At 44.2% G+C, this 11,689-nt stretch overlaps 1 protein-coding gene across 4 annotated transcripts; it reads left to right on the forward strand.

Moving 5' to 3' along the window:
* Positions 1-764: 764 nt before the first annotated feature.
* LOC103174796 (leucine rich repeat containing 8 VRAC subunit D) lies at positions 765-10,811 on the forward strand. Of its 4 annotated transcripts, none has more exons than XM_042335896.1 (4): positions 765-944; positions 3,925-4,064; positions 6,953-9,274; positions 9,954-10,811. In XM_042335896.1, the coding sequence occupies exons 2-3, from the start codon at positions 3,927-3,929 to the stop codon at positions 9,269-9,271; spliced, it is 2,457 nt and encodes an 818-aa protein (XP_042191830.1). In that variant the 5' UTR covers positions 765-944; positions 3,925-3,926; the 3' UTR covers positions 9,272-9,274; positions 9,954-10,811. The 4 variants fall into 4 exon arrangements, with proteins under 4 accessions (XP_042191830.1, XP_042191832.1, XP_042191829.1 ...); XM_042335895.1 differs by lacking the exon at positions 765-944 and adding an exon at positions 2,617-2,904; XM_042335898.1 differs by lacking the exon at positions 3,925-4,064.
* The last annotated feature ends 878 nt before the right edge of the window (positions 10,812-11,689 follow it).

Genomic DNA, 11,689 nt, shown 5'->3' on the forward strand with positions numbered 1-11,689 from the left:
GACCTCTTATTCTGACCAGAACGCTTTCAAAAGAGCAGGCTCAGTGACCGAAACCTAATTATTCCTGTAAATAAGGAAATGTGACAATTTTTGCCGACAGATGGAATTCCCAGCGACAGACTGGTGGCGTGGAATGCACACTCTCTCCCTGGAGGGACGCATCCTGCTTGCCTAATTCCGGAAAGTATTCGGTGCAGGTCGGCAGGGAGCCAAGGGCTTGGGGATCCCAGAGTGCGACTGCCGGAGTCGAAGCAGCCACACCAGCGTGGCTTGCCGTTGGTGTGGCTGTCCGACGAGCTTTCCCGCTGCTTGTCCGGCTAGGACCACCCCTACACGTTACAGCTTTGGCTTGCAGGGCTAATAGGGGCTGCGCGGGAGGATTCCCTGCCCCAAGTGAACGGTCTCCCCCCCCCTTTCCAGGTCCGGCCGAGGCTGGGCTGCCCTGTCGTCAGCGGTGAGGACCCTGGGATGCTGCGGACTCTCGAGACCGCCACAGAGGGTCGGCTCGATTCCAACGTCCCACTGGCGGGCAGGTCACCTTGGAGCCAGTTCAGCTCCATGGAGATTCCCCCCTCCCACCACCACCACCCCCCCCCCCAAACCCAAACCCCAGGACAGTACTTGAACGTCCAATCCCTGAGCGGCGTGTTGCCAGGATGAAAAATGGCGGCAGCACGAACACTCACACGTGGGGTGGTGCCAGTCGGTGGCCACGCACGCGCAGTAGCTCTCCCCCCCCCCAACCCCCATCACCTCGAGCGGCGACCGTTTGCGAGAAAAAAAAAGTTCAACCGCGAACAGCGCGCGGCCCTGACCTCCTGGGCCTCCCTCGGTCCTCTTTCTGTCTGAGCCCTTCCTACGGTTTACTAAGACTTAGTCACTGGAGGCTGGGGAGGAGCTGTAAGCCCATGTAGCATGTCAGATGATAAGCAGATGAGAGGAAAGTGAGTCTTACTTCGAATTGTATTAGAAAAGACGGAGGTTGTTGAGGCCTTGCCTTCAGTCAGGCTCGAGCGGACCCCTTCCTGAGCGACGCCGAGGCCGCGGGGGTTAGGGCTAGAGCAGGAATAGGTCAGGATGGGACCCGGTGTGGGGCTGCGGCCGGCGAGGATGGGCACGGGTGTGGGTCAGTGGCATCCGAGGACGCGCCTTGGTGCGGGCCCGGAGCAGGCGAGGATGCGAACTAGTATGGGGCTGGTGGGGCTGGGGCAGGCGAGGGTGGGACCCGGCATTGGGCTGGGCCAGGAGAGAATGAGACCTGGTCTGGAGCAGCAGCAGGCATGGAAGGGACCTGGTGTGGGGACGGGGCAGGCGAGGATGGGACCTGGTGTGGGGCTAGGGCAGCAGGGGATGGGGCTGGGGCAGGGGAGGATGGGACCTGGTGTGGTGTTGGAGCAGGGGAGGATAGGATCTGGTCTGGGGCAAGGGCAGGGGAGGATGGGACCTGGTGTTGGACTGGGGCAGGTGAGGAAAGGACTAGATGTGGGGCTGGGGCAGCAAGAGATGGGACCTGGTATGGGACTGGGGCAGGGGAGGATGGGAGCTGGTTTGGGGATGATGGGGCAGGGGCTGGGGATGATGGGGCAGGGGACGATGGGGCAGGGGACGATGGGGCAGGGGACGATGGGGCTGGGGACGATGGGGCTGGGGACGATGGGGGCAGGGGACGATGGGGCTGGGGCAGGGGCAGAGGATGATGGGACCTGGTGAGGGGCAGGGGCCTGTGAGGATGGGACTCGGTGTGAGGCCGGGGCAGCAGGGGATGGGACCTGGTGCGGGGCTAGGGCAGGGGAGATTGGGATCTGGTGCGGGGCTAGGGCAGGGGAAGTTGAGATCTGGTGCAGGGCTAGGGCAGGGGAGGTTGGGACCTGGTTTAGGGCCAGGGCAGCAGGGACCTGGTGCGGGGCTAGGGCAGGCGAGGATGGGGCTGGGGCAGCAGGGGATGGGACTTGGTGCAGGGCTAGGGCAGGGGATGGGACTTGGTGCAGGGTTAGGGCAGGGGATGGGACTTGGTGCAGGGCTAGGGCAGGGGATGGGACTTGGTGCAGGGCTAGGGCAGGGGATGGGACTTGGTGCAGGGCTAGGGCAGGGGATGGGACTTGGTGCAGGGCTAGGGCAGGGGAGGGTGGGACTTGGTGCGGGGCTAGGGCAGGGGAGGATGACATCTGGTATGGGCCTAGGGCAGGGGAGGATGGGACCTGGTGCGGGGCTAGGTCAGGGGAGGATGGAAGCTTGTATGGGGTTGGATCAGACGAGGATGGGACCTGGTGTGGGGTTGGATCAGCCGAGGATGGGACCTGGTGTGGGGTTGGATCAGTCGAGGATGGGACTTGGGGTGAGGTTGGATCAGCCGCGGATGGGACCTGGCAAGGGGCCGCAGCAGCAGGGGATGGGACCTGGTGTAGGGATGGGGCAGGGGAGGATGGGACCTGGTGTGGGACAGGGGAGGATGGAACTGGGGCTGGGGCAGCAGGGGATGGGATCTGGTGGGGGTTTGGGGCAGGGGAGGATGGGACCGGGTTTGGGGATGGAGCAGGGGAGGATGGGACTGGGTTTGGGGATGGGGCAGGGGAGGATGGGACCTGGTGTGGGGATGGGGCAGGGGAGGATGGGACCTGGTGTGGGGTTGGGGCAGGGGAGGATGGGACCTGCTGTGGGGCAGCCCAGGATGGGACCTGGTGTGGGGCTTGGGCAGCCCAGGATGGGACCTGGTATGGGGCCGATGCAGGGGCAGGGGAGGATGGGACCTTATGTGAGGATGGAGCAGGCGAGGATGGGACCTGGCGTGGGACTGATGCAAGGGCAAACAAGGATGCGACCCGGTGTGGGGCTGGGGCAGGCGAGGATGGGTCCTGGTGTGAGGCTGGGGCAGGCAAGGATGGACCTGGTGTGAGGCTGGGGCAGGTGAGGATGCAACAAGGTTTAATTTTGATAATATTGGCTGCCACTTGTGAACTAATAAGGGTTTGTTATCTGTCAGCAGTTTGCTATCTGGAGTCCTGTAGCTTAGTGGTTAGAGCACTTTCCTAGCAAGCGAGAGGACTTAGGTTTGATTCCTGGGAAGGTCAGAACACTGGGCAACTTTCCTTACTCCACACACCTGTTTATCTAGCAGAAAGTAGGAACCCAGAGGTTGTTAATCGATTGGCGAATCGCTTTTCCGGGGGTAATAATCCCTTCAAAAATAATAATAATTTGGCCATTCAATCCATGACTGTTTGTGACTCACTGCTGTGTGCAATTGGCTGCCGTGTTTCGCCCACAAAATATACAGTCCATTCACTTTACAGTGTATTCTGTGAAGCACTTTGAGACATCTCAAAGACTTGATAAGGCCCTATATCAAATGCAAGGATTACAGTGCATACATCAGGTACATTATAGCACCTTAAATTTGATTAATCTCCCACTGCTTTCCCTGGATTGTGGCTTCAATCAATCAGATGTCACTCTCAGGTCTGATTTTCTTCAGTTATTGTTAGTCACTGAGCAGCTTCCTTTGGCTGAAAGAAGTACTTTGAGAACAACTATCAGACACTGAAACAAAAAGAATGGGCAGCTATTGTGTAGCATTAAAAATAACTTAAATGTGATTTTCAAGTGACCCCACCATACCACTATTTACATTTTATTGGTCTTATCTGTTTTTGTTCGGTGCAATGTACCTCCTGCTCTTAGCTTTGAACTTCCTTTCATCTGTATTTTGACATGATTAGTTTCTATATCAAATGCAACTATCTTATTGTTGAACATTAATGATCTTTTAAGAGTAGTGTTCAAAACCATACACAATATTCCAAATATGGCATTACTAAAATCTTTTATAAGCCAGAATGACTTATTTTGATTTAGAGTAAGGTACGTTATAGCTGTATAATAACATTAATGGCAGTAATTCGTAATACCCTTTTTCGTTTTTTTTAGTTATGTTTTCAGTGGTTGAACTGAAGTATTTTGGAGACCAACGGGCTACATTTAAAATCTTAAAACCATGGTGGGATGTTTTCACAGACTATTTAACAGTTTTGATGCTTATGATAGCAGTGTTTGGAGGGACGCTGCAGGTAAACATTTTTGCATTTAGATACATTAAATTTAGCAGAATAGTTTGCCTATAGAAGTATTAATGTTTCGGGTAATAACTTGAAATATCTTTGGGGTCACATCTTGAAGTAATATGTAGGCTATCATATTTAATCTTGTTTGAAATGTCATTGATTTTGTTTTGATCGGCTGGGTGCCTGACACATGCAGAAACTCATCACCATGCTTAAGCATATCCAAACCAAACAGAGTTCCATACATCACACCTATACATGGAAATTCAAGAGATGTTTATTGAAGTGCAATGTGCACTCTATCCCTGGAGGGATGCACCCTGCTTACCAAGTTCTGGAAAGTATTATGCACAGATTGGCAAGAGCTGAGACTTGATGATCCCATAGTGTGTTGGGATACTGCTGGAGTCTAACCAGCTAAAACTACAATGCTTGCCATTGAAAGCTGTAACTGGCAAGCTGTCCCACTGCTTGTCCAGCTAGGACCACCCTACCCGTTAGGTCTTTGGCTTGCAAGGTTAACGAAAGCTGAAGAACTCCTTGCACCCAGTCACTATTCTGCCCTTCCGAGTCCTACTAATGAGCCAGCCTGGTTGTGCTGTCATCAGCAGTGCCTCGGAGTATTGTGGACCAGACTGGGTCATGGACTGAACTACCGAGACCACCACAGAGGATGCCTTGATTCTGACATTCCATAGCCAAACACATTTCGCCCACAAAATACACAGTCAATTCACTTTACAGTATATTCTGTGAAGCTTTAAGATATCTTGAAGATGTGATAAGGCGCTATAACAAACACAAGAATTATTATTATGTCATCTTGGAGCCAGTTCAGCTCCAAGGAGACCCTGCTCACCCCCCCCCCCCCCACCAGGCGGATTGTCGCTAGTTGGTCATTTGCCATCCAACAAGCTTTGGTTTGAGCCGTCACTGGGTGGCTGGCGGGTACCAGGAACTCCTTGCGAGCTTCCTGGTGGGCAACACATCTCAGCATGAAATGCTTGAAAGAGTTGCCATCAACTTCCTGCCACAGCTTGGACACACATCTCTTCCCATTGAGTGAGGGTTCCACCAGTTGGAAGTACAGAGATTAATAGCAGCTGCTGACCTCTGCAAAGCAATCAAGTGGATTCCAGCTCTCAATGTACAAATGTGTGTTCATGAACTTTGTCACTGTTATCAAGTAGTAATAGTATGCATACTGCTTATCAGTATGAAACACTGGAAATTAATTGTACTTGTCCAACTAGACCATCCTACCTGTTCGAGCTTTGGCTTGTTGGCATATATGGACTGAAAATCAGAGTCTCTTTGATAATCTTGCAAGACCGTCACTAACACCTTTCGTTGCCATGAATTACTGCAGACATGCATGGCATTGTCAGGCAAATCTTCACTGAGCCAGTTGAACCAAAGGAAAGCCTGCATTACAAGATAAAGCATTTAATATACTGAAAAACTTTCCAGTGTTTTATACTGATGAGCAATTTTGAAAAAAAGTATTTAACAAAAATAACATTTGGTGAGTATGACCAAGTACTATTAAAACATTTTGTTGCAGAAATTGCAATAGCTTTCACTTGGACATGGCCCCATAAAATGACAGAGCCTGTTAAATCATGAATTATAATATAATTTCACTATCAGAGTTTGAAACAATATTGATATTGTTTTAATACTAATTTAGCCACATAAATTGTATCTTTTTTAAAATCACTATTACATTTCCAGTGGGACAACTATCAATTTCTCACCTGTTTACAAATTATTTCAGTCACAACAGGCGACTGAGATCCCAAATGTCAGTTTATGTTCATCATCTTGTTAAATTGAGACTTCAACCAGAAAAATGTTTGAAAATCAATTCCATATTCCATCAACATACAGTTTCCCAACTCCATAATGTTGAAATCATGCTTTAAAAATGTGTCATAGTTCAGTGTGATCTTGTAGAGTAGTCATTTCTGTTTTTTTGTTTGATGCTGATGGCATTCTAGCAGTGTCAGCTCTGGTCTCCTCTGTATGCATATATCCTTTGGTTCCTAACTGCACATTTTGAGTGTCATGTTCTCTGTTCAAGCCTAACAAAGTTAACTGAAGTTTGCCAACCAATTTTTTCTTTTGTGAAAAATCTCAGCTGCATATTTTGGAGACTCTTCTAGGTGAAGTTTCACATAGTGCCTACTAGGAATTTTCAAAATAGTACAAATAGACTTGAGTCATATTTTTTCTTTAATACTTAATTTGGGCTATCATAGTGAAAATGATCGTACTTCTTGGGAGTATGTATTCTCACCAAGCGGGGATTCCTTGGAGCTGAACTGGCAAGGTGACATGCCTGGCAATGGAATATCACAATCAAGCCAGCCCTCTGTGGCAGTCTCAATAGTCCGGTTCCTGAGCAAGGTGGATCCGCAGTATTCCAGGGCACTGCTGATGACAGCGGCTCATCAGCAGGACTTGGAAGGGCAGACCAGTCACTGGAGGCAGCAACATCAATGGCAAGCTATGCAGCATCAGCTGGTTAAGACTCCAGCAGTACCCCAAAGCACACTGGTGTTCTCAAGCCTTGGCAACCTGCGCCTAATACTTTCTGGAATTAGGTAAGCAGGATGCATCCCTCCAGGAAAACAGTGTGCATTACATTCCAACAATCTATCTCTGGGATTTCTATGTGTAGGTGGGATGCATGGGAATCTCAGCTTGGTTTGGATACTCTTAAGCATGGTGATGGGTTTTTACATGTGTCAGACTCCTGGCAGACCAGAAATATATATTTTAAAACTGAGGAATATAAAACAATTGTGATTAACAGAGAAGTAGGTGAAAACTGTTTGCATCAAGCTGATTTCATGGTAATTTTCTTTTTGTGTCTCATGTTTTAAATGTAGATATCAACAGACAAGATAATCTGCGTCCCTGTGCCAGAAGGATTCTCAATGATCACAATGCAGTGGAATAAAAGTGCTCTTATAGGTCGAAAATTAAATAGTTTGGGTTCTGGATTTAAGACTGACTTGGACCATGAACAGTATAATTTGATGGATCAATATTGCTATGACCATGCAATTCAGTGGTACTCCAAATATTTCCCATATATAGTTATCATTCACACACTTGTATTTTTAGTGAGCAGCAACTTCTGGTTCAAATTTCCAGGTACAAGTTCTAAAATTGAACATTTTATTTCAATCCTTGGGAAATGTTTAGATTCTCAGTGGACTACAAAGGCACTTTCAGAAACTGTTTATGAGGATTCTGACTTACAATTTCCACAGAGAACTGTTTTAACAACAAATGAATCTGTGTCATGCTCTGGGAGCCTTCAGCCAACATCTGAAACCACTCTTTTGTTAGGACAAAAGGAAAGCAGTTCTGACACAGTATGTCAAAATGAATCCCAGGAGCCACTTTGTAAGATGCCTTCAAAAACCTTCAAAACTGTTGGAGGTGGCGTTTATGGGCATGCTTCTGTGAAAATCCTTGATAAAAAGGAAGGTGAACAAGCAAAAGCATTGTTTGAGAAAGTCAAAAAGTTTCGTCTCCACACTGAAGAGGGTCACATTCTTTATTTGATGTATATAAGACAAACTATTTTACGCTCTGTTCAAACAATTATCATTTTAGTCTATTTTGTAACTCTGATTCCTCGAATGAAACATATTGTCCATTGTATAGATAAAATTCATTTTACAGGCTTCACAGATTTTTTCTGCATTCATGGTCTCTGGAGGATTTTCAGAATGTTATCCATAGTGTATGTCGTTGTCATATTTATTTATTGTATAACCTGTACATACACATTGTACTGGATCTTCTACTTTAAACTTAAGGAATACTCATTTGCTTATGTGAGGGAAGAAACGGGGATTGATGATATTCCAGATGTGAAGAATGATTTTGCATTTTTGTTGCATCTGATTGATCAATATGACAAACTATATGCTAGGAAGTTTGCTGTGTTTCTTTCTGATGTTAGTGAAAATAAACTTCGTCAGTTAAGTCTGAGTTATGAGTGGACACATGAAAAACTTCAACAACGTATTGCTACAAATGAAGACAACAAAACTGAATTACATCTTTTTATGATGCCTGGTATTCCTAACAGTGTTTATGATATCTATAATCTAGAAGTACTAAAGCTGGAATTTATTAAGGATGTCTCGATTAGTGCAGCTATCTCACAGCAAACATCGCTTCAAGAACTATGGGTATACAACTGTATTATAAAGGTAGAAAATCGAGCACTTGCATTTTTGAAAGATACAATAACAATTTTAAGAGTTCGGTTTGCAAATGCTGATGAAATACCACAGTGGATGTACAGTCTGAAGAATCTTCATGAATTATACCTGGAAGGCAACTTTTTAATTGACAACAAATCTATTGTCTTGCAGTCATTCTGTGAATTAGAACATCTTAGGTCATTGCATCTGAAATCCAATATCACCAAAGTACCTGCAGTGGTTGCTGATGTTGCCCATCACCTTCAGCACCTTTCAATTCATAATCAAGGCAAGAAGTTGACTACTCTCAACAATCTCAGGAAATTACTTTGCCTGTCTGTTCTAAAACTTTACAATTGTGATCTGGAGCGAATCCCAAGTGCTATTTTTAGTCTGAGTAACCTTCAGGAACTTGACCTCAAAGACAACAACCTAAGGACTGTAGAAGAGTTGGCCAGTTTCCAATATCTTCGCAAGCTTGTCACACTGAAGCTTCAACATAATAAAATCACACAGATTCCTCCATATATTGCCAAGGTCATCTCACTGGAAATGCTATATCTAAACAAGAATAGCATTGCTGTTCTTCCACCGAGTCTATTTAAACTAATTAAATTACGGCATTTGGAAGTTGGTCATAACAGTATTATAAACATTCCCAGTGAAATAGAACAATTAGAGGATCTTCACTATTTTGATATTGAAAGTAACAAAGTATCTGAATTACCCTTGGAACTTTTTCACTGCACAAAACTCAGAGTTTTAATACTTTCCCATAACCTTTTACCTTTCATTCCACCCCAAGTGGGAAATTTGACTCAACTCCGGCAACTGGAACTGAAAGGTAACAGATTGCAAGAGTTACCACATGAACTAGAGAAGTGCCTAAATCTGAAGAGAAGTCAACTTAATGTAGAAGAGGACATCTTTAATACATTACCATATGACATCAGAGAGCAGTTCCTAAGCAGAGAGTCTATGTGAATTGTGAGTACATTATGTAGTATTACATAAGGACCGTAACTAATTTTCTATAATTTGGAAGTAGATAAATAAGATATGTTTCCACTGTACCATGACTGCTGCTGAAATTATCTTGTGCTTGATTGTTAGATGAGGAAAGAAACTGGTTCAATTGCAATTGCCCAATGGTTCAATAGCATGTCAATGTCAAGACTGTCACATGAAGAATAGCCACTTAGCTTACGATTTAAAATGTTATGTTTTGTGAAATGTTTTACGGCCAATTTATTTGCCAAGTGAAATGAGATATTTGGGTTTATTTCACTGGAATTTCAGTATATCTGAGTTAAATATAAACCATGGATCAATAATACATTTCATTTGTTGCACAAAATGTGATTAGATTGCTTTTAAGTCATAAATTGTACCATTATATAAACTTACAGTAAATTTGATAATGTGTTCATGAGAAAATATTGCAATATCATGTGATGAGGATAAATCTTGATCATCAAAATATGGCAGAATATTTGAACATGACATAATTTGGCTAGTTGGATTTTGTATTTACGAGATGCCCCAAAAGTAATGACTCCCTATTTATTTTGTGAAAAATGTTAGGTGGTACAGTATTAAAAAACATATACAAGATACTTTTATATATCATGCTATTGCTGTGAAAGTTTTATTTACTTCTCACTAGATGGAGGCACACGTCGGCGGTTCAAAATGGTGCCTAGCATTGAAACACGTGTTAAGTGGAGAGCAATAATTGAATTTCTCACAGCTGAGGGAATTTTACCGATTGAGATTCACTATTGCATGATGAAAGTGGACACTCGTGTTGATGATAGTACTGCTGGGTATATCGTGTGAAAAGTGGACAAACTGAGCTTCAAGACAGGGTGACCAGCAACAGCTGTTAATGAAGAAGAACCTGAAAGCTCGTATAAGGAGAACACTAACATGGCAGAACTGCTTCTGCGCCACGACAATGCCAGACTTCAAACGAGCCTCAGAACATCAGAAGCAAATGGTCAATCGGATGAACTTTGCTTCCTCACTCTTCATACAGCCCAGACTTGGTGCCCTCAGACTTTCATCTCTTCTGTCCTCCGAAGGAAGGCCTATGTGGACAACACTTCGAAAACATCGATGCCCTGAAGAATGCTGTTTGTTAATGGCTCCAAAACAAAGACATATCATTCTACCGTAATGGCCTACTGGCACTGACTGGTTCCATATTGGCACAAGTGTGCAGTTCGGGAGAGTGACTTTGTAGAAAAATAACTGCGCTGATGTATTTAAAAAGCTTCATTTGTGTTTATGTTTAGTTAATAAGTTAACAATTAAACAATTTTGAGAAAATAGAAAGGAGGCATTACTTTTGAGACATCCCATGTAGATGCTTTAAGATAAAATTCAGTTTCCATTATTACAGCCTTTTTTTTTCACAAATGCATTGCTTTGAAGTTTTTGTGAGAGTTTTAGCTTTCGGTTTGTTCTTAGTGCTATTGGTAAGATTTACTCTTTTTTTAAAGAAAACAATGTCTTTTGCCAAGATATATCTTTACATTGTTTTTTCTGCTTCCACAATTTGTTCTCTCATTTATGTTTTCAGTGTATTCTTTTTAAAACAAAATGTTTAGACTGGCTTTACCTTTTAAGGCAGAGTTCCTGATATCACGTCAATTGCTGTCAGTTAGTGAGCAGGTGTCCATTGAGAGAATAGAGTTCTGAACCCTTACAGCTGCTAATCCAAAACTGTCATTTATTCTCTAACCCATTATACAGTTCCATAATTCATTTTTAGCTTCTCTTTGTCTGATTTTGAAGCAAAAAAAACTGACTTGATAATCTTTTAAAATGAATCACAAATCAGGCTTCAGAATAGCTGCAAACCTCATGCCAGATCTGTTGTCTTGTACAGTAGTTGGAATTTGAAATAATTTGATTATCTGGGACCTTTCAGGGCATGTTTATTGGAAATGGCACCAACGGGTGGGTGAAAATGTAAGCTTTTCAAGATCCTCCGCTTCAACCGTGCCTTCGGTCACCCTCATACCCCTATCCCCCACCCCTCCTGATCCCAACCACCAGCTTGGGTGCAGTGCGGATCTCTGTATAGCATCTTGGGACGTCCTCCTGACGTGAAAGGTGCAGTACAAATATAGTTTATGTTTGTTGTCTTATCACTTTGGACAAAGTAATTGTAAAAATAAACTACTGAAAATGCCTAAAATACATTCTCGGTATACTTTTTCTATTGTATCTGAGAAATAAAATAAACAACTGAAATTGACGAGAATATATTTTCCGCATTTGAAAGAAATAATTGAAAATAAAACTTGAAAATGACTGGAATGTGTTTTGTTTTTACAATATATAATACAAAAATAACCGAACTAAAATTCTATCATTTGCATGTGAAAGTGAAAT

This window comes from Callorhinchus milii, unplaced genomic scaffold (genome assembly GCF_018977255.1).
Source record: "Callorhinchus milii isolate IMCB2004 unplaced genomic scaffold, IMCB_Cmil_1.0 Scaffold5, whole genome shotgun sequence".
NCBI classification, from domain to species: Eukaryota; Metazoa; Chordata; class Chondrichthyes; order Chimaeriformes; family Callorhinchidae; genus Callorhinchus; species Callorhinchus milii.